Source organism: Vombatus ursinus, unplaced genomic scaffold (assembly GCF_900497805.2).
Source record: "Vombatus ursinus unplaced genomic scaffold, bare-nosed wombat genome assembly UNPS02014801.1, whole genome shotgun sequence".
Classification (NCBI taxonomy): Eukaryota; Metazoa; Chordata; class Mammalia; order Diprotodontia; family Vombatidae; genus Vombatus; species Vombatus ursinus.
Window position 1 is genome coordinate 23,455,158 of NW_020954579.1, and position 24,036 is coordinate 23,479,193.

The 24,036-nt window shown below is 34.3% G+C and overlaps 1 protein-coding gene across 5 annotated transcripts in view; it reads left to right on the forward strand.

Annotated features, from left to right (window-relative positions):
• ABCA5 (ATP binding cassette subfamily A member 5) overlaps positions 1–16,962 on the forward strand; it is a 117,804-nt gene extending 100,842 nt beyond the window's left edge. For all 5 annotated transcript variants that reach the window (XM_027872760.1, XM_027872757.1, XM_027872758.1 and 2 more), the window contains exons 30-39: positions 111–228; positions 321–412; positions 3,335–3,513; positions 3,851–3,926; positions 4,038–4,132; positions 5,284–5,403; positions 5,746–5,895; positions 10,378–10,457; positions 11,019–11,074; positions 12,863–16,962. In XM_027872760.1, the coding sequence (XP_027728561.1) occupies positions 111–228; positions 321–412; positions 3,335–3,513; positions 3,851–3,926; positions 4,038–4,132; positions 5,284–5,403; positions 5,746–5,895; positions 10,378–10,457; positions 11,019–11,074; positions 12,863–12,970 (1,074 nt within the window). In that variant the 3' untranslated portion in view covers positions 12,971–16,962. The remainder of the gene's footprint in view (positions 1–110; positions 229–320; positions 413–3,334; positions 3,514–3,850; positions 3,927–4,037; positions 4,133–5,283; positions 5,404–5,745; positions 5,896–10,377; positions 10,458–11,018; positions 11,075–12,862) is intronic.
• Positions 16,963–24,036: the final 7,074 nt, after the last annotated feature.

Sequence of the window (24,036 nt, forward strand, 5' to 3'; positions counted from 1 at the left end):
CCATAAAAATATAATGAAAGAATGCACATGAGGTTTATTCAGTCAGGGTTGTGTTTTATGGTACATAGCTAATTCTTAACCCATTCTTATTATAATGTTTCTTTTACTAGAAACCAGCTATTTTGGTTAGCAGTTTGCATAAAGAATATGATGAGAAGAAAGATTTTCTTCTTACAAGAAAAAGAAAGAAAGTGGCAACTAAATATGTCTCTCTGTGTGTGAAGAAAGGTTGGTATTAAATTAATTATGTATCCTAGAAAAATGGCTTCCAATTTTTACTTAATTTGATATATGATAAATTTTTTATTTTTATTTTTTAGGAGAGATACTAGGGTTGTTGGGACCAAATGGTGCAGGGAAAAGCACACTTATTAATATGCTGGTTGGTGATATTGAACCAACTTCTGGTCAGGTATAGTATACTTTTAAAATTATAGGATAGTTATAAATTAAATTTTTACTGAAGCAATTTTTATACTGATAAAGTAAGATTGGACTTTTCATTAATTTCAGATTTTATACCAGCATTGATTTACAGCATAGCGACAGACAAATCACTGTCTTTTCTTACCAGTGAAAACAATGAGTTCATTCATAATTTTCTTTTTAAATCATTGTTGAAAACGGATAATTTGTCCATAAGGTTTAGTGAAAGATTTGTAATAATGTACAAATACTTGGGATATAGGCTTTGCTTTTTATCACTGACAAGCTATGTAACTTTGGAAAAGTCACTCAACTTAATTAGTAGAAACATCAAAAACCATTCAAAAGCCATATAAGCAAATAGGTGATTTTAAAGTAAATGTGAAAGTTGATAAATATCTCAGTAAAACCAGTTATTTTGTCACTAGAGGTATGTTTTACAAACATAAGTTGGAGATTTCCTTTTTTGTGAACAATTCAAGGAGACAGTAGTTTGTTCTGGAAGAGGACCAATGACATCATGAGGGTAATGTCTTTGAATTGGATTTGAATGAAGCAGAGCTGCACAAAGTCATCAGCCTCACTTTCTTCTCCAGAGTCATGGAGTCCACTGGCAAGACAAAGGTCAAAATGAGATGCAGGGAGTGACCTTGGTCTTTCTAAATTAAGGTCTCAGTTTGTCAGAGGCTATATGCATTCAGTGACTTAAGGGCTAGGTAAGAATTGTGACAAAAGATGGCCCAATTTATCATCACAAAGATATCAGTCTGGAAGGGGAAAGACTGAAAACAATTGCTATTTACACTCATTCTGAGTCATCTAAACCTAAACAGTGAGCCACTGAAGCTTGGGCTGGGGCTGTTATTGACCATTTAATGAAAGCCAGAGGTTTAAAGGGTAGACCAGTAGCTCTACTTAAAACACAACGGGCTTCTTTTCAAGCCTATTTTTGGAGATCTATATTTCAAAATGTTTCAGAAGAAAAAGAGGAGGAAGAGAAGAAGAAAATGATGATGATAATGATTTTAGTGTTGATATTGTTTTGTTATATGTGGTATCTTTACCCACAAGGCTATTTCCCTGTTTCTGTCTTTTAATGTTATCTGTTTTTACTGTTGCCAATTCTGAGATCATAATTGCTACCTCTATGTTTCTGTATTCCCCTGAGGCATAAAAAGGTGCTACCCCAACCCCTCTTTTTAACTCTATGAAGGTTGCTCATTACTTATTTTGTCACTCTCCTATTTTATGTATGAGTTTATTCCATCCTCATTTACAGTTAATTGTATTTTTTTGTGTTTTTTCATTCATCATATTTTATTATAAGATTTTCCCACTTTTCCCCCCAGTTACTTTTTATAAAGAAAAAAGGGGTAAAGAAATGGAATGAGAACACTGATCGGGTACAGGCTCTGGACCCCTCCCTGATGATGTGGAGGTTAAGATTTGATGCTCTCACCACTGCGGCCTGGGTTCAATTCCCAATCAGGGAGCCATAATGTTGCAGTCTAGGGGTCTTTGGAACCCTGAAATGCAAAGGCACAGGGCAAGGATTCCAAAGAATTCAACCACTTAAACCTCCTTTCAGTGCAAGTAGTTTATTAAAACACTGATTGGGGTGGGCAGGATTCTTAGTGAGTCTGTGGATTTGATCAGGAGGCTGATTTTTTTTAGGGAAAAAGATTGGGGGAAGATTTGGATGGGATTACGGAATGGGAAGTAGCCTGGGGTGGTCCAGAGGTAACAGAGAATGAAAGTTTGGACTTGGTCACAGGTAATAGAAAATAGGGGGTTGGACTGGGTAGGAGGTAACAGAGAATTGAGGGTTGAGCTGGGTTGGGCACAGGGTCTAGTACATAATAGGTGCTTAATAAATGTTAGTTTGATTTTATTGGCTGTGAATTAGAAGAGGAGGAGGATATTGGAGATGGTGGTAAGGGATGAGGTATTTTCAGGAGAAAGCCAGATTTCCATGAGCCAAAAAATTTAATTAAAAAAATTGAATCAGTTTAACAAATTTATCCAGTGCCTAAAGTGTGCTAAGGCCCTATGTGAGGAGACAAAAAAAAAAAAAATTTGTCCTTGCCCTCAAGGATCTTTAATTCTGAAAAAACAAAATGTAAGAGGAAGAGATTTAGAATGAAGTGGGATGTTTGTTGTTTAAACAATGGAAACAGAGTTCCTTGTGGGGGGGGAAGTGGGGGAAGGTTGGAATGGAAGGGTAAAGGAAAGATAAAGGCCAGGTGGGTACAAGTAGAACTTAGACATATCATTATATAAGAATATGGGAAAAGTTGGCAGGTAAAGGAACATAAAGGCATTTTTTTGCCTAGTCAGGAGATTCTTCTAAATCAAAGGGGTTAGTAAAGCTGGAGTTAAAAATTTACTGACAGTGAAGTGAGTATTCAGTACCAATAGCAAATAACTTTTAGAATAAATTGGCCCCAGTTAGTACCTTAATGTGAAGGTGCTTCTGCTTATGGTATTTCCTTTATGTAGTCTTCCAAATTCATTGTAGTGATGGGGGGACAGTAGGGCCGAGGTATTGGGAGACTAGAAATATATTGAAATGAGTTTTCAGATGAAGTTCTTTAGATTGAACCTCCTAAGTTGGTTGCAGTGGGGGGAGAAGTGAGACAGGTTTATGGGGGTTGAAAAGGTCCTAAGATAAAAGATAAAAAAGAAGCTTCTGCTGTTGACTGTTTAGAATCATCTTGTATGTCATAGTTGCCGACCTTTGGTTTAGATATTACCTTTTATAATAGTCTTTAGCCAAAAGCAATATAATTCTGACTAGATCTTGACCCAGATAATGATCAAGTATTCAATTAAACAATTATCTTTATAAATTAAATTAATAGTATTTAATGTACCAATATTTAGTAAAAATGAATTTATATTTAAATAGATACTTCTGGGAGATTATTCCTCAGAACTGGCAACTAAAGATGATGACTCCATTAAGTACATAGGATATTGTCCTCAAACAAATCCACTTTGGCCAGATATTACATTACAGGAGCACTTTGAAATATATGGGGCTGTGAAAGGAATGAATAGAAGTGATGTGAAAGAAGTCATAAAAAGGTAACAATTTTCTTTGTAATATTTATTTCCACTTGTATACTTATATAACTGAGTAGTTTATTTGTGGAGATGATTAACAAAGAGTTAATAACTTTAAAAAAAGACACCATATACTTCCGCAAGTCTCTTTATATTTTTAAGATTACTATCATTATCATTTTAACTATGAAACCATATTCTTACCAGAATGAGAGATTGAGATGGTTTTGTTCTCATTTATGAATAGTGGCCATCAGTTAATTTCCCTCCTAAAATGACTGGCATTTATGTGACTGATAAGCTTTTATATGGATACTTATATTAAAAAGTATGCTATATTTATGTTGCTCATTTTCAGAATCACAAGTGCACTTGATTTAAAAGAACACATCCAGAAAACTACAAAGAAATTGCCTGCTGGAATAAAGCGAAAGGTACTCCTATTCGAAAACGAATATATGTATATTTTATTGTTTGCTTAGTACTTTGTGTTACTGTCATGGAATCTCATACTTAATTAGTTATTTTTGTTTCTTTGTTTCTAGCTGTGTTTTGCACTAAGCATGCTTGGAACTCCTCAGGTTACTTTGTTAGATGAACCATCTACTGGCATGGATCCTAAAGCCAAGCAGCATATGTGGTGAGTATGACACAAGAGAAACAAAGAACATTAAATTTTATCGTATTCTAACCAAAACATTTAGAGTGTCAAAATTGTTTGACTACAACTCTCTTAGTCTTACCTTTGGATTGTAGGTAGGTCTCAGTTGGAAAGAGTAGTGAATGGAGAAATAGGACACCTGAGTTCCAGTGCCTTGGCTGCTAATTGGCTGTGTTTCCTAAGGGTAGTCATTTCATCTTTTTGAATTCTAATTTCCGCATCTGTAAAATAAAGATGTTAGACTAGTTGACCTTTAAGGTTCTTCTCAGCTTTAATATTCTGCGATAGCATAAGAAGATACTAAAACCATAATTTTGATTTATTAAACTGAGAAGTTCTATTTAATGTAATATGGTTTGTCATTTTTCTTAAAATAATAGGTTTATTTTTATACCTACCATAAAATTATTATATGTGTAATTAGAAAAAAAAGATAGTCCAAAAACATTTTGTAATTCATTATTTCTAAGCACTTATCATTATTATAATTTAAATGTGTATACATTACACATATATGTAATAGTTCTTAGTTCTTCAATTTGTGTAATAGTAGTAGTCTTTCAAGAAATTTGGAATTTTAAGTAGTTAACTAACTCTCTTGTTCTATTCTTTCATATGTAAAATGAGGGTCACAGAAGAGATAATCTTACATTTCCTTTATCTTAATAATAATAATTTTATAGCCAATTTTATAGCACTTTAAGATTTTCAAAGTACTTTACAAATATTTCATTTTACCCTCACAGCAATTCTGACTGGGAGGTGAGATTATTGTCTTCATTTTACTGGTAAAGAATCTAAGACAGACAGAAGTTAAGTGACTTGCATAGGGTTACACAGCTAGTAAGTGTCATTAGACACTGAATTTGAATTCATGTCTTGTCTCCAGGTCCAGTACTCTATCCAGTGTGCTGCCTATTTTAAGTAGATACAATAAAAAACATGAACATTTGCCTCCTCTATTTAAAATTTTGGAATAAAAGTGGAAATAAGAATACAACAATTGAAATACCATGGGACGAAAGAGTGACAAAAAATCTGAGAAATTGTTACAAGTCAAATATTTACTAAGACTTAAACAGCTTAGAAATATAAAATTACAGATACTCCTTCCTTTGGATTTCTTGTAGGAGAGCAATTCGAGCTGCATTTAAAAACAAAAGGCGAGCAGCCATCTTGACTACTCATTATATGGAAGAGGCAGAGGCGGTCTGTGATCGAGTTGCAATTTTGGTATCTGGACAATTAAGGTAGGAACCTGTAATTAGCATAATATCTCAACTATATCATAATTTCAAAGACATGTAATAAATATACTACTGGTCTATATTGTGGGTTTTTTTTTCCTCCTTTAATTTAGGAGGCAGTCCTTAAGTATGAATCAACTTGAGGATATTATTTAGGTCCAAATATGGGTAGTTACCTCATTTAGAATTGATTTATGCATATAGTAAATATAAATTTTTGGACGTAGTGTTGGGTAACTTTTTAAAAATAGTGTTTTGGGATTTAAATATAACACCTTCCATTAAAATGTGTCATTTTGTGTTTACATGGCTCAGGATTCTTTTTTTTCCCCCAAACTGCTGCAGATGTATTGGCACTGTACAACACCTAAAGAGTAAATTTGGCAGAGGCTACTTTTTGGAAATTAAATTAAAGGATTGGATGGAAAATCTGGAAGTGGAACAACTTCAAAGACAAATTCACTATATTTTTCCAAATGCAATTCGTCAGGAAAGGTAAAGATAAAAAATTTCAATAGTGTTTCTTAATAACACAATTATAGACAATCTATTGCCATAGGAAGATTTAAGACTTTTCATTTACTGGGGAACGTATGCCTAAATAAAATATATAGTCTAATAGTATGACTTTATTTTTGGTTCTGCTGTTGACTTGATAATTTTCATATTCTGATTTATAACTTCTTTAAGAAAAATGACTTTTTGTGCAATCAAAACATTTTTAAAAAGTGAAATATTATGGTTCATAACATTTTATATGTTAAGACAGATTACTACCCTGAAGCCTCATTATGGTATGAGTTCTTAAAGAATATGCCATTGGTGCATAAGCTTGAATTCAGTGAAGTTTTGGCAATATTGAGGCCTGCTTTCTGAGAACCAGCCTAGCCAATTGGAAGAATTAAACCACATCTATATTGATAGTCTCTTGAAAAATTAATTAGGAAACAAAAAAGTAGTGTCTTCCTACTCCTACCCGTCTTCCATTAAGCCACCAAAGTAATTTCCTGAAGCACAGGTCTCACCCTCTTCTCAGTAAACTCCAACGGGTTCCTTATACCTCTACGATCAAATATAAACTCTATTAGGCATTAAAAGTTCCTCATAATCCGTCCCCTTCCTAGTTTCTTTACACTTTATATTACTCCATGTACTCTCCAGTTCAACTACACTTGTTGTTCCTCACATTTAATACCCTGCCTCTTATCTCCATACATTTTCACTGGTTGTCCCTCATGCCTGGAATGATTTCTTTCTTTGCCTCCGCTTCTTAGTTTCCTTGGCTTCCTTCAAGGCTCACCTTAAATCTCACATTGTGCAGGAGGCCTTGTCCTGTTACCTTGCCGGATGCTAGTGCCTTCTCTTCTTGAGGGCAGGGATTGTTTTTGTCTTTATTTTTATCTCAAGCACTTAGCAAAATACCTGGCCCATAGTATGCTTAGTGATTGTTGACTGGAAGGATGACCTCTTTGGTGAGGTGATGTTGGTCAAGATGATTTCTTAGTATATCTAAAGACAATAATAAACACCATTTCGTGAGACATTTGATCATCTCATCTTTGCAGTATTCATGATGAACATAAGCAAAAGGGACCACCATGAAGATGATTGTTAATGTGCCAACATTTGTTTCAAATAATAAAGGAATAGAAAAATGCTACAAAATGCTTGACAAGAAACTCCAGACTGGTCATTATATACTTTGATATTCAGTGACATCAGTGAGAAGGTGAGGTACATGTGAGGATTGGAAAAAGTACATTGGAAAATATAGCTCAGGTTTGAGAAATGGGATGGAAATGTCATGGGAAATTGGGAATGGGAAAGTAATGTCTGTGACAAGCAGTGAAATTAAATGTTTAACATTTAGGAAAAAACTGATTAGTGATGTAAGAATTTTATTAGAATCAGCTTTCAGTAGTCAAACCTTTGAGAGAAAAGGTCCAAAATCAATGTCAAATTACAAGAAAGGTAAAGATAAGAAGATATTTTTAAAAATAGCAACAACTTTAGCCTTACTCAAAAAGAGCTATTTGTTTAAAACTGGAAAAAAAAAGACAAAGGTATTGACCATGATCATCACTATTTCCTACAAAAAACATACTTGATTTCAGGCAGTTCCCACAATGAAGACCAAAGGGCACAGGAATTGCTTCAGTCAGCATATGCTTGATGATCAAGCAAAAGAATATGGCAGCCAAAGGCAACATTGGTGTAGAATATAACTCATTTGTAAAATGGTATGGAAGAGAAAGATGGAAGATTATGTTTAACAAGAAGCTGCTGAAGTGAAAACAAGTTACAATAGAACTTATGAGCCACGTCATTCCGGAAATAGTCATAGATAAAACTTCTAGGAGGACAGCAAATTGGTGGAAAATGGAATAAATTTGGCAGTGTTTCTATGTCTGTTTTTTTTTTTCATGGAAGAGAAATTCCAGTAGTCCTATCATCCCAGAAGTCTTAGATCAAGATGTAGAAATGACAATATAGAAAGATAAAGAAGTGGTTGGCTGAATCAATGAAATACACACTAAGAAAATCTTAGCTTGATGTGCAACCTAGTCTTGAAATCACTGAGGGATTAATTAAATATATATCTCAGGGATGAGAAGATACCAAAAAAGAGAAAAAGAAAAAAATAATGGATGATACCTCCCTAAAAAAGTAGTGGAGCGAACACTACTTTCTTATCTTCTTAAGGATAATTTTATGAGAGTGATCTAAATTTTTGTCAGGGGCTTCCTTAATTATACAGTATGAGAAGAAAATAGGCAAGCTTTCACAAATGATACTCTAGTTGATTATATCTTTATAGTCACACAGTTGTTTAAGGAGTACAGAAAATACAAAATTCTGCATTGTTTTTTAATCACAAAAGATACTGTGACTCATTTGAATCTCTGTCTTCCTTCAAGACTTAGCTCAGTCACTACCTTCTATAGGAAGCGTTTCCTGATCTTAACTCCCCCCTCCCACTCTGCCTTCCACCGTACCTATTCCTCCCCAAAGACTTTGTTTTTGGTTATTTTGTATATATTCTCTTTATTGTTACTCTGCTTACCCTTCTATACATAGTGTTCTCTCTTGTTAGTGTCAATTCCCTGGGAGTAGGAATTGTTTCATTCTTTGTATTTGTGTTACTGGTGCCTGGCATTTGTTAAGTGCTTAATAAATGCTGGTTGATTTATTGAGTTGAACAAAACAGCCTTAGAAGCCTTCTTCCAACAAGTAATCTTTTGTGTATATGCTGAGATCAAGAGTTTTTTTTAATTAAATTTTATTTTTTCAGTGAATAAAAATCCTACCTTCCTCCATGGAAGAGGAAGAAGAAGGGGGGTGCAGGTTCTTCTAACAAATATGTATGGTCAACCAAATTATATTCCCTCATTGCCATGGCATCCTTAATCCATTATTTATCAGGAGATGGCTAGCATATTTCACCCTGCCTCATCTGAAATCGTGACTGGTCATTGTGTTGATCAGAGTTCTTAAGTTTTTTAATGTTGTTATTGTATAAATTGTTCTCCTGTTTCTGCTCACTTTACTCTGCATCAGTTCATACAAGTTTCTCTAAAAAAAAAAAAACAGTAGCTCTTCATCCCCTTCATAATCCCTTACAGCGTAATAGTACTACGTTTGTATACCATGATTTGTTTAGTCTTTCCCCAAGTGATGGGCACTTCCCTTAGTTTCCAGTTCTCTGCCACTACAAAAAAGAAATCTGCTATATAAGTATTTTTGTACATAGGGTCCTTTTCTTCTTTTTTTTTTTATCTCTTTAATGTGTGTATCTAGTAGTGGTGTCTTTGGGTTAAAAGGTGTGTACAGTTTAGTAACTTTTGGGGAATAGTTCCAAATTGCTGGACATAATATATTATTTGCCAGATATAGCAATGGATGTAACTGTTCTCTGATGGGCTTAACATTAAGCAAAGCAGAAAACAAGGAGGTATTGCTTGCCGAAGGAGTTAGGTGCTGTTATGTAGGGTTTCTTGCACAAGGTATAAGACTAAGAGGGATTCCTTATAGATGGTAGGATCTTCTCCTTTTTTGTGGATGATATTGAACTGATTGAATTAAAGCCCAGAATTTGCAGCACTTCTCCATTAAAATCTGTTATTTTTCTAATGAAATTAACTTAACAATCTATACGAAAAAAACGAAATGGAATAAAAATATCTGTTGTCCAAATTATAGTATTGAATTATTTGCCAGTTCATTGAGTTAATGTATCAGCACACATATTTGGGGTAGTCACTGCAAATGAGCCATGAATTGGATCCAAAATTTGAATAGGTGTAATAGAAGAAAGAGAATAGTATTTGGAAAATTGCATATTGCTTTTAAGGATCCCCGTCTGTTCCCCACTGCAATGATCCATCCTTTCAATATAAGTATTTTCTTGGTGATTCTTTATAATTACAAATGTGGAATACCATGGTCTCCAATTTTGAAAGTAACTCAAAGGACATTGATGAATTACATGGTGGGTGAGGTTAAGTTCCAATGTATTTCCAGTGGTAGTATACTTTCAAGAAGTGATGTTAGGGATATTATTGAGGAAATGTATGATCCAGAAAAGGAAGTGGGAAAGTTAATATACTATGGGCAAAAGACAGTAGATGGATGCTCCTTTTGTATCCTTCAAATGTAAAAAGACCTTGAGGATAGTCTCCAGTATATTAAGTAGATTATCTTTGGAATATTACACAGGATGAGAAGGCATAAGAGGGTTTTGATATGTGCTGACAATATGAATACCCATTTCAATGAGATCACAACTTCATTGATACATTGAAAATAAATGTTAAATTTTATTCATATATATATGCTAAAATTGTGGTTTTTATCTTGTACTTTTGATTTTTACCTTCAGAATAATGGAATGGATAATTCATTATTTTTATTGGTTGATATAATGTAGAGATTATCACTTTATAACTTTTGTAATTTATGCTTCCTTATATTTTTCAGTTTTTCTTCTATTTTGGCTTATAAAATTCCTAAAGAAGATGTACAATCTGTTGCACAGTCTTTTTCTAAGCTGGAGGAAGGTATGAAATATTTCCAAAGCACCTATATTATAGTCCCCAACTTTATAAATGCAGTATATTCCACAAGATCATTTGTAATTCAGTTGTTTGGAACTCAGAATTCAAAAACCTACTGCTAATAGAGTCATGTGTAAGCTTTTTTGCACCTAGTAGTTTATAGTAGATTATTTAGTGCTAGCACTCAGTAATCCTGTACCTCCCTGAAGACCCAGCTAACTTTTGTCACTGGGCCTCTAGTTTGTTTGATTAGTTCATCTACTAGTCACTTTACCTTTCTACCCTAATTCATGGGAAGAATTGATCAAAGGGATCTGAGTTTGAGATAGTCTGTTATGCTAGTTAAAAATGGCATAGGGCCAGACAACTATCACTTGTCTCAGCCACAGGCATGGTGTGATATGCTCTTAATAGATTTATTAATTTAAGATGCATAAAGTTTATATCATTGCATTCTGTCTGACCTAATTTTTGCAAAAAAAAATTAATGCTGTTAAACATGTACCTCTTTTGTTGTTTGAAAATACTGATGAGTGAACCATTCTTTTTTTGTCGTTTTAATAGCTAAACATACGTTCAGTATTGAAGAATACAACTTTTCTCAAGCAACACTGGAACAGGTATAGTAAAGTCAAATAATTTTAATATTGTGAAACATGTGGGGCAGCTAGGTGGCGCAGTGTATAGGGAACCGGCCCTGAAGTCAGGAGGACCTGAGTTCAGATCTGGCCTCAGACCAAACACTTAACACTTGCTAGCTGTGTGACCCTGGGCTAGTTACTTAACCCCAATTGCCTAAAAATTGAAAAAAAATATTGTGAAACATATACAAATGATGATTGTACAAAGTTGTCTCTTAAAGACTTAAGTGCTATTTGTGTTACCATGGTAAGGAAGTAGGGGGCAGCTGAGCTGTGGAACCAGATAATGAACAGCATACAGCATCCATGAGTAATAGCCTCTGCGTGGCAGATCAAAGCAGAACGAAATTTCTGGGCTAGTGTTTCTAAGACTAGCCCTTTCTATTGCTCTTGCATAACTCATACTTTTGGAAGAGGGGTATTGTGATTGAAATTAAAGTAAACTGAGGCACAAAGTTCTAAGCATGTTTCAACTTATTGGAAAGCCTAGCAGTTACCAATAAAAGGGTCTCTCAACTCCTCAGTTATTTGAAAGACCACGAGGCAGGGCTTAAAGGCCTTCATGTAGTTTTGGGAAGTATAAGCGAACAAGGAACAGAAAGCATAGGACAGTATGGTTGGTTTCAAAGTCTGAAGTATCATAAATGATGGAAAACAACCTAACTGGATGGAAGTCAGCAATGAATGGCTAGCAACAACTTCTCCTTCTGTCTTGTTGCAGTGGAAAGCTCATTGGTGATGTCCACTGGCATGGCTAGTTAGAATCACAATGATAACAGTCCATACTTTCTTGAAAGACCACCAGTGTTGCAGAGATAATAGACTTCCTGGTGCACACCTGCATCTTGCAAGGCTTGTTAGCAAGATAGTAGAGCTCCCTTAATTGTACACGGGCAGTAAGATGTGTAGAGACAATATATTTCTTTGAATTAAGGTGATTTTGTGGGACAGTTTAGCTCATAGAGGAAAGCTGAGCTTCTAAACGTAACTCAGAGACAAAGAAACAGGCAATTTTACAGTATATTGGAGATGATACAGAATAGAATCAGTTACAAAATGGAAATAGAATCCATTTGATTTTATTAAGGCAAAGGGAATCATCCAACTATGATCACTTTGTGGTAAAGCAGTGCAACTTCAGGAGTTTATTATTCCTGAGTGGCTTCCTCTGTATTTCTTCTTGTTTCCTTATATGTTGTGTATGCCTGGCAGCATCTTGCATGCTGAGCTGTGCTACAAGCTGCTTGAGGTCATGGGTGTAGAGAAGAGTTTGGGAATGATGAACATGTTACAGAGACAACTTACTCCTATGAGACTATTCTGTCAGAGTACCTATATTAGAGGTTCTAGCTCTCTGGCTGGTATTGGTTGTGGGACTCTTAACTTTTTCTGACTAACTTCAATATCATATTTACATAGAAATTGTGTAAAAATGTCAAATGTTTTTACCAGCAGTGGATTCAAAGATCATGTATGGCTATTCCCTAGTTATATTACTTTACTATCTCTTTAATCTAATTTAATACCACTAATGATGACAGTGCCATGTGCTAATTGGGTTCAGTGAAATAATTTGATAAAGCCATGACAAAAAATCATTCTTTGCTCTTAACTTACAGAGGCTATTTCACTCTTTGTATTGATGGTGTCAAGAAATCCATTCTGATAACTTAGAATCAAAATTAGAATCAAACTTTAATAATTTAAGAGATTTCTTTTGGCTTCTTTAACACTACATGTATTGGACTTGATTTCTTCTTCCATTAGGTTTTTGTAGAACTCACTAAAGAACAGGAGGAAGAAGATAACAGTTGTGGAACTTTAAACAGCACTCTTTGGTGGGAAAGAACTCAGGAGGACAGAGTTGTATTTTGAACTCTTACCTTTCAAATCCTCTAAGAGGATTTTTTTCCCTTCTGCTTCATATTATTTTTATATTGTTTTAAGATCAATCTTTGTAACATGTCCTGTGAACCATGAACACATTTGGGTCATAGGAAATGGTCATATCACTGCATTTCCAGAATTCTTTAATGGAAATACTGTGTTGCTGTGTTTTTGTTTTCTTTCATGTAATTAATTGTATTTTAGTATTACTATCTAACAGGATGTTTAATTTGATCTGTTTTTTGAGAGAAGTGTTTGCTTTTGTCATTTTCCTCATCTTTTACAGTGTTTTCTCTATTTATGAAGTAATAGTGGAAGAGATCATTTTAGTTTTGACAGTTCTTTTACATTGAATTTTTGCAATTACTTTCTGGGAGAAAATCCACCTCCAACTTCACCAGAAAATAAGCTTATTATATTGCAGGCCAACTCGGTATATTTAAATAGCCATGGCACATAGGAGAGAGACTGAAAGGGTACTACAGACATTTCTTTCTCTCATTTTTTAGAGTTAAGCCCTCACAAAAAGCTGCCAATTGCAGGTCTTAAAGAAGGAGCAGTAAAAAAGATCTCTGAAATAGAGGTTCATGTGAAAAAAAAATATGTCCAGTAGGTGGCAACCAGAACAATGGTTTTAGTTCAGATTCTGTTAGGTACTTTAGGTTAGAATATTCATTGCATTTTCAAGCTGATTTAATTGATTTCTGTTTTAGTATATTTAACATGTGGGGATAATGACATTTCTTCGTCATTAGTAATTATATTTATGAATTGTTTTTCTGATGCATAGATGTCTGGAATGGAGAAACCTGCTAGGCTGGGATAATTCAGTTTTCCCTTACTAGATGGAGTATTTTCTACCCTACTTAGTAGAGAAGGATATATATTTTCTTCTTGAGAACCTGGAAGGGGAAAGATTAAATATCTGTTAATATTTTGACTTCAGACAACCCTTATTTGAGTTTTAGAAATTTTAACCATCATTGGTTGGTTTTATTACAGAGATGAGCCAAGAATAGAAGTTACTGTCTATATTAGGGAACAAACCAGATTTTCATCATTTTCCAGAGCCTAAAGTATGGCAAGATTAATTTAACTATAATTTACTATATTTATTTTATGTAATAAAATTTCAGACATATTATACAGGTATCAAGCAATATGATCTTCCCATTAGCTGCTTAAACCTCATTAATTTAAGCTAGACACTGCCTAGATCCACCAGTGATTGTAGATAGTACTGACAGGAATACATGGTACATCATGATGCACAACAAATGTGGCTCACAATATAAGAAGTCAGATGCACAAAAAAAAACCATGTTGAAAAGACTCTAATATTATTGGGGTGATTATTTACACAATAAAGTGTTACTCACTTTAAAATGATTTATTTTGGGGCTTCTTTAAATAGCAAGTTTACTAATGCATTTTCAGTTACTTAAGAAAATTAGATTTACATCCAACTTTTAAGGAACATATCTCTTGTGTAATTCTATCTCTGGTTCCTAATTAGTTAAAAAAAAATAATGACTTTGAGTTTTACCTTCCCTCAGTAAAAAACCGTAGCCTTGAGTTTTTGTTATTTCCCCAGACAGTTTCCTTTTAAAGACTGCTAAAATTATTTATCATTGTATCAAAGTTTTCCCAAGATAATCTGGAATATAATTCTGTTTTATTCATTTGAAACTGTCTCTTGCCTTGTTCTTTTTACCTTTTTGGACTTAGGTATTATTCATTTCTATACTGGCAGTATGGAGTTGGGTAATATGTTTGCCCCTTGAAAGGCAGGCTTAAAATAAAATGGCTTGCTTTTCTAGATAAATTCATAAATAATTATTTTATGTTTGAAACAAATCATTTTTGGAAGAGCCCTAATACATTTAATAGCTAAAAATCATTGTAGTATATAAGGCTTTTTTTTTTAATATCAAGAAGAGGTATCTCACTTGAGGATATATATAGTTGGTTTTTTTTTAACCATTTGGACATCAAATAAAAAGTAAGGAGCTATTAGCAAGTTAGTTTGAAAAAATGTTAAGGAAAGAGAAGTTGAACCCCTGAGAAAATCCATTCACATTGAGAAAATTGAATATAAATTTTAGCTAAAACATGCATTGTACAAGTGATTACATAGATTTTTCATATCAAATAATTTTAATTTGGTTTGTATAAATGTAGAAGTAATCAAGTTAAATTTTTTTTTAAATGTGAAATTTACATTCCTTTCTTTAGTGAAACTTATATTGTTAGCATGGTAATTTAGTTGCTTTTCTGTTGTTTTTCAACACTTGCTCTTGCACAAATGTAGGGGTTTGTGGACATTGCATTTTTCATGATGTTTATCCCTGGAGCACCTGTTCCCACCCCATGTCCATCCCCAATAGATTATCAGAGATAAAGACTGTTTCTATGCTTCCTTGGTAACACATTTTTATTTTTTTTATTTTTATCCAGCTTGAATATGTGGCTAACATAGCCTTTAAAAAAGGGCCAATATCAATATATTTATAGTACATAATTCATGTTTAAGAAACAATATTGCAGTGCACAATCCAGAAATATTTATATGTGATAGAACAAATCTAAATAGTACAAGGTCTATTTGTCTTGATAAAGGTTGGTTTAAAAAATAAGAACATCCCCCTCACTCAGGATATTCATTTTTTTTTGAAGCACAAGTTAGCTGTTGGATAAGGTCAGCCCTTTGTAAAAATTATAAATTGAGAAGTAAGGAGCAATAGGAAATATTTGTAACTAAAATTATATTATTAAATTTATGGGAACTTAATTTCATTTGATTTATCTTGGAAGAAAAGTTATCAGGCCTTCATACTGTCATTTTGCCTTTAAGCCTGGCATCCTTCCTTAAATTCTTTTGATTTTGATAAGTTCATAGTAAAAATTTGATAAGCATATAAAAAAATTTACTCATTGTTTCATGTTAACTTCATTCAATTGGATTTGTACTAAATATGTTCTGTATACATTTTTTAAAATATCATTTCTTGAGAGCCTTGAGATAAGTGATAACTACATATGAGTTGTATAGACATTGATTTTGAAGAAATGGAAGTAGTTATGCTTTTTATTATTTTTATCTTAACAACATCCTGTCACTTGACCTTATTTCCTTTCCTTGACCTAAATTAGTAAACTTGCCCTTCAGAGTGAAGGCCTTTATTTTTATATGCACATATCTTATTTTTACTTTATAATTGTCAATCTCTTACTTATTTTAACAGGAGAAAAATAATTCACTTATTGAAAAGTCATGAATATGAATTAATAATTGTAAATATCCTTCTCTATATTTTTTGGTCTGAGAGTATAAATGTAGCCTTTGCTTTTAGATGGCTGTAATGATTTACTTTTTAATACAAGTGGGAAAATTTTCTCAGGCTCATATTTCATTTCTGTATAAGTATGTGACTTTGGCACATGTCAGTTCAAGCATGTGAGCAGCCCCTTTAAAAATGGAAAGTGTGGCACAAAAGTATATCTGTTTTTAAAAGAGCAATTTATCTTTCCCAATTACTTTTTTTTAATGATATGGAATATTGTCTTCACTTAAAAAGACTGGGGAAGAAATTGTTTTGAGAACTTGTGCTGCAGTTTTGTTATCTACACTACTAATTGTTTTATGTCTTGAATTTTTATGCAAATATATAATTTCTTTTTGTAGTTTTCAGCAATTATTTTGGGTGGTTTAGATATGTCATGCTCTGAAATTGGTCTTATGTGAAGCAAACCTCATTTTTCAGTGCTACATCATTGCCTGGAATACTCCAAATATGTTTGATGCTGCAGCCTGGTACAGTTTTTAATGGAAATACTGTTACCCTCTAATAAAAGGTAGTGAGACAATGAATATTTCATTTGATCGCACTGAATTTGGAAACAATCTTAGATACCAATCTAAGTGCTTTGAAAATATGAGTTCTGATGTTAACCTATTAAAGAATGAATATTATAATTCATATGTGTCTGTTGCCTAAATTCATATCCTTTATCCCACTACTTAGGGTCTCCCAGGAAGTAACTGGTTAGAACTGTTAACTTTAATCTTTGTCTTCATCTGGTATATTCTTAGGGCAAAATTATGTGTGCCTGTACCATGACAGACTCAGGGGGATCTGCTTATTTTGTTGACTAATTTAAAGCCAGACACAGCCCCATTTTTCTGTGTATGAAGTCCTATTCCACTTACTCTAGTATTAATCCAGAGTTCCATGTTCAGCTCCATATAAAAAAAAGTATGTTTTTCTGGAATAATGAAGTCGAAAAGAAATGTCATCAGACATAATGAAGAACAATAGATGTCTATTTTAGGAAATATTTGTAAACATATCACATAATAAAATACAAGACTTTAAATTGAGAATTCTTGTTGATCATACAAGCTTGTGCTGGAGGAACAAAAAACAATTTTCATTTGCTTGATACGTTTTAGACCATTTCCATTGCAGCATATGTATCTTTTTGCATTAAATATGTTTCTTTTAAGTAGAATGATAAGAGGTGGTTTTTAATCCATTTTGTAAACTATGATGTAAAATTTGACTTGTTTTCTGGCATTAGTTCTTGTTAATGTCTAGAGGGAATTATGTTCATTTTATTTTTTTAAGGTATTTTATTGATGACTTTCATATTTTACTTCAATTTCCCAGTAAATTCTACCCTCATTAACTGTTCATAACAAAGAAATACAGCATAACAAAATAAGCAATAAATATGTGTAACAAGATTCAGCATTCTACTTTAATAACTACCACTATAAAGAGAAGAAATATGTTTCACCATTCCTGTGTCAAGATTGGCATTTCATTTTCCCAAAACTTTCACCTAAAATTAATGAATCAAACTAAATTTCTGCATCTTAAAATGCTGATACTTAAGTCCTCCTTTGTTTGAATACAGGAATTGTTGTTTGAGGATTCTTTTTTCTTTTCTTTCTTTTTTTTTCTTTTTTTTCCCCTTTACTAATAGCAGAACAAAAAAGGCATACAAAATTGACCCAAATTGTATTTTACATGCCTCTGTGTTTTTTGTTTTCAATTATGGTGAGAATGTCATAATAGATCTGGTTTAGTTCCTCCAGCAATGAAATGAAAGCAGAATCATAAAGAAGCTGCCACAAAGAGAGCTGACAGGTCTCTGGAGAGGTGATTAATACCTTGGCAAAATTGACTTCATCAAATTCCCAAAGGCAGCAAGTCCTGTCCTCCCTCCTTGGAATTCATTCACTTCTCATCTCTGCCTTGTCGAATGTCTGGTTTCCTTCAAAACTCAAATCAAATGCCATGTCCTAAGTGAGGCCTTCCTGACCTGCTTCTTCCCTCCCTCCACCCCCACCCTTCCCCAGTTGCTAGTGACTCCAGAAATTACTTTTGTTTTTATTTCATGTATGAATGAATGTGTGTGTGTATGTGTGTATTTTTTAATTTATCTGGTTGTCTTCCTACCCTCTGACTACCATATCACAAATGAGTTCCTTGTGGACCAGGACTGTTTCTGAGTGAATAAAACATGCCACAGGACATTTGGAATATACAAACATTCCACGCTATCCTCCTTGTAATGAGCAAACAGACAACCATGAAGAAAAATTGCAGTTTATGTACCCAGCATCTTTTGTAGAACAGTATGTAGTAAAATTCTATGAAGAACTTCACAATATCTTCTAAATCAGATAAATGACTGGTTGAGAGTGTTAGAAAGCAGTGGACATGGCAAACATCAAGCAACTTCATTAAATTGACTTATCTTTTTACAGGCCAGTTGGTTGCCAGTGTGTGAGTCATTTGAGTCACAACTGTCTATATGATAAAACAGAGTACTAGATTGTTGTTTAGTTGTGTCCAACTCTTCATGACCCCATTGGGCTTTTCTTGGCAGAGATACTGGAGTGGCTTGTCATTTGCTTCTCCAGCTTGTTTTATAGATGAGGAAACTGAGGCAAACATGGTTAAGTGACTTGGCCAGGGTACCACATCTATCAAGTGTCTGAGGTCAGATTTGAACTCAGGAAGATGAGTCTTCCAGACTTCAGGTCACCAATACTTGTATCTTCACAATATTAATCTACAATGCCAATGTTTTAGTGACCACTAAAGAGCAGTTCGCTAAGTAAACAATTCAGTCAAACTCCATTGATACAAGTTAGTAGCAATAACAGTTAATATATATCATTTATCATCAAATTACCAGCAAGATATTCAATATCAATATCAATAATAACAATGTAATTCCACTTGCATATCAACAAGCAGTTATGTAAGAGCATCTTCTGTGGCACTGTCAAATATTAATGTTCATATGCAGTATAATAGCACAGATTCAGGATTGTGCTAACAGTTATACAAGGTTGAAAACAGAAAATACAAAGAAATCAATTAAATTAAGAAAACATAAGTCAAGATCCAAATATCTGTGAAAGTAGAAAGAAAAGAAAATAAGACAAAAGTGTACTTAAAAAGGAAATTGCTTGTTGATGTTGAAACAAAAAATTATGAAGGTACAAAATTCAAACAAAGGTAAAGATCTTCCTCAAAATGAGTCAATGTTGGGATAAATTAATACTATGAAGTTATAAAAGAAGAAACTTAATTAACATAAAACATTAAGAAATTCAGGAAAAAAATTGAAATTTTGTATAGCTATATTAAATGTATGCAGCAATAATGCAGGAAATTCACTAAAAGAAGCAAACTATAGAATTAGAATATTATCTAAACCTCCAAATCAAAGAAAGTGAAATTAAAGTTAAAAAAAAAATACCAGATGTAGTTCTCACTTGTAACCAACAGATACTATGGAGCTAAGTTGATTGGATAGGAAAATGGCAGAGTTCATTAGGGAACTTGCAACCTAGCAGGAATGATGCTAAAACTATATAGGAAAAGTAGTGGATTGTGTGCCAAGTATGCTAATTAAGTGATAACATACAACCTTAGTCGCAGGAATTATTTACTACTGGAAACCAGGGTGGGGTGGCGTTCAGAGTGTGTTCCTAAGGATGTAATTTTGGTTCGTTATGTCTGTAGCAAGATAGCTTCGGGAGTTGATGTCTATAACTTGACCTCTGGTTCATATATGATAACTGTGGGAATCAGTACATGATAGTTTTGTGGATGCAAGATAGCCTCGATCATACAAGGGCAATTCTATAGAGGTCAACTTGTTCAGAGGTAGTGAGATAGTTTACCTCACTGGGCCCACTCATGAGTTATTGCCAGAAATAGGGTCTTTGGGCTGGGGAGAAAACAGTCAGGGATGGTATTTTGAGGCTAGAGAGAAATATGGTCTTGGAATTGAGGTCTGAGTACAGGCACCCAAGCACCCCATCATTCCCCCCTTAAACAGATGGGACCCAAAATCTTTTGGGGTAAGCACATAACTCTTTGATAAAGTGACACCAACCTACTTGATGCTCCTTAACCAAGATACTTCATCTCCTGCTACGTTTTCAGTAACTGCACCAAGCCTAGAATTCTCTCCCTCCTTATCTCCATCTCCTGGTTCCCCTGGCTTTCTTTAGGTCCCAGCTAAAAATCCCACCTTATTTAACAAACCTTTCCAATCCTCCTTAATTCTGATGCTTGTCCTTTAAGACCATCTCCACCTTATCCTGTGTATAGCTTGTTTGTACATGGTTGCTTGCATATTGTTTTCCCATTTGACTGTGAGCTCCCCAAGAGCAAAGACTATTTTCCCCTTTTTTTGTATCTTCATTGGCATAGTACCTGGCACAAAGTAGGTGCATAATTAAGATTGTTGACTTAAACTGGCTTAAGATAGCTTTCTAAGAATATGAGTGCTGTCAGTCAACAAACATTTATCAAGCATATACTGTATGTCAGGCATTGTACTAAGCACTGAGGATGCAAAGAAAAGTCAAAGACAGTTGCCCTTGGAGCTCATAATCTAATGGTAGAAACAGCATGTTAATGAAAATGTATAGATGAGCTATATAGGATAAGTTGGAAATAGAGGAAAGGCACTAGAATTCAGTGGGATGGTGAAAGGCTTCCTGTAGAAGGTGGGACTTGAAGAAGCCAGGGAAGCCAGGAAGCTTCCTGGACAGTGAGCATTCCATCTATGGGGGACAGCTAGTGAAAATACCCAGATATGGGAGATGGGGGATTGAGCGTCTTTTGCAAGGAACAGTAAGGAGGCCAGTGTCATTGGATCACGGAATATATGATGAGGTTTCACATAGCTATTAATAACCTGAATGTCTTAGAAAAGTGTCTTTTCATATCTTTTTTACCACATACTAATTGTGGAATGGCTCTTATAGATCTGAACAGGTTCCTTACACATCTTGGGAATTAAACCCTTACGGATGAAATTTTGTGTAAAGATTTTTTTCCCCTAGTTACATGTTTTCCTACTGTTAGTTACATTGATTTTGTTTTTTACAGGTTTTTTTTTCTGAACCTAACAAACACCAAATAGAAGGAGCACTTCCATATACACAGTAGAATAGAAAAAGAGGATTGTACCTGAAAGTGAAAATCTTTGTTATATTCAACTTGCTTATCTCTTTAGTTATATAACAAAACTAACATATTACTTTCAAAATTATCCTGCTTGTCTGTGATCCTTTCTGTTCTTCTGTTCTGTTCTATGTATTTTAAAGAAATTCCTTTTCTTTTTCTTTTTGACAAATGCATAGTCAAATCAGATTCCCCCATTGTCTCTGACAATATGTCTTATTCTGCAACTTGAGTCCATCACCTCTCTACTAGCTGGTGAGTACCATGCTACATCATTGGCCCTCTGAAATCATGATTTGTCATTGCATTAATCAGAGTTCTTAAGTATTTCTAAGTTTTTTCTTTACAATGTTGTTATTGTTGTAATTTGCTTTGTATAGTGGCTGGATCACTTCACAATTTCTAGGAAAGAAGGGTAGTCAGCAATATCAAATGAAGCAGATAGGTTGGGAAGGATGAAGACTAAGAAAAGACCATCAGATTTGGTAATGAAGAGATTGTTAGCAACTTTAGAGAGCAGTTTCAGTTGAGTGACGAGGTATGAAGCCAGCTTGCCAAGGGTTAAAGGGTGAGTAAGAGGAGAGACAGCTTTTTCTAGGAGTTTGACTATGAAAAGGAGGAGAGATATATGATGAGAGTTTGGAGAAATGGTAGGGTCTAATGAAAGAAGTGATTTAAGGAGAAGGGATGCTTGGATTTATTTGATGGCAGAAGGGAAGAAACAGGGAGTTTGAAGATGAGAGAAAGAGAAAGCACTCCATCAGATGTTGAGATAATTTAAGTTCCCTATCAATACCATGTCATGTCTTGGTCCTGAGATTGTACTCTCTTTCCCAAACAGTTTAATCTCTTTGTTCTAATCTTTGATGATGAGACAATAATTCTTCTTTTGAAGGCCTACCAGATCATACCCTCAATCTCATCTTTTCCTGTCTGCTCCTACAGATTGCTTTCATTCCTTCTTGTCAGTCTCTCTCCTATTGATTCCTTTCCTGTGGCTTATAAATATGTGCAGGTCTACCCCATCTTTTTATTTTAATTTATTTTATTTTGAGCTTAAACACCAAACAAAATGGGCATTTCCGTGTGTGTGTGTGTGTGTGTGTGTGTGTGTGTGTGTGTGTGTGTAATTAGAACAGAAAAATAAGACATTACATTAAACAACAACTTTCATATACAATTTTGATTTTCTTTTAAAATATATAATAAATTCAACATGTCACTTTCTTCCAGTTCAACTCACTTTCTAGACTTTCATCTCCTGGAAAGCAGCCTTGTCCACTTTAAGGTGACTCTGCCCTGAAGCCTGTTCTCCTTATTTATGAGTTCTTGGCTGGGATCATGATTTCATGAGGTACCCTAGTCATGTTCCCTTGACTCCCAACTCAACTCAATCTTTGGACAGCTCCACCTCTTCCACAACAACCTTGTCCTCGGTAAACCTTTCCTTTTATGTTTAGTCTTGCACTGTGAGAAGAAAGTGAGGCTGGTGACTTTGCACAGATCTCCCTCACTTAGATCCAATTCACTTGCAAGTCATGGTATCATCTTCCTGATGTGATCCTCTTTGAGAACGAAGGAGAAACCACACACAAGTCTTTCACAATGTGTTGTCTTCTGCTGTTAGGCAGCTAGGTGATACAATGGGTAGAGCAGTGGGCCAGGAATTAGAAAGATTTGAGTATATAATACTGCCTCAAACACTAGCTATGTGACCCTTCATCAGCCACAATTTCTTCAGCTGTAAAAACAAGAAAATAGGGATAGCACCTACCTCTCAGGGCTTGTGTGAAAATCAAATGAGAAATTTGAAAATCACTTTTAAAAATCTTAAACATAAATACTAGCTATTGTTAGGGTAGGGACAGTGATGTTTTCTTGTATCTGTCTCTAGCATTAGTACAGTAGTAAGTCCTTAAATGTTCTCTCTCTCTCTGTCTCTCTCTCTCTCCTCCCCCCCTTCCCTTTCTGGCATTCCTTCTGTTTCCTGTGCATTTTTTTAAAGCATCAATCACTGTTATAATTTTTATCTCCCTCCTTTCCAGATCTTCCTCTCCCTCATTAAAAAAAGAAAAGAATAAAACTTTGTCACAAACATGCATAGTCAAGAAAATAAAATTCACGTAGGTAATGTCAGAAAAGGGATAGTTGGGTGATGTAGTGAATACAGCATTGGTCCTGGAGTGAAGAGGAATGAATTTCAAGCCAATCTCAGACACTTAATAGTTGTGTGATCCTGTGCATGTCACGTAACCCTGTTTGCCTCAGTTTTCTCATCTGTAAAATGAACTGAAGGAAATAGCAAACCATTCTAGTATCTTTGCCAAGAAAACCCCAAAAGGGGTCACAAAGAGTCAGACACGACTGAAAATGACTAACCAACAACCACAAAGTCTAAAAATATTTGTTATTCTTCATTTCATCTTCTAGAGTCATGGTCAGTTACCAGGTTGATTAAATTAAATCTTTCAAAGTTGTTTTCCTTTACAATGTTATTATAAAAGTTATTGTCCTGATTTTACTTGCTTCACTATGCATTAATTCATTCAAGTC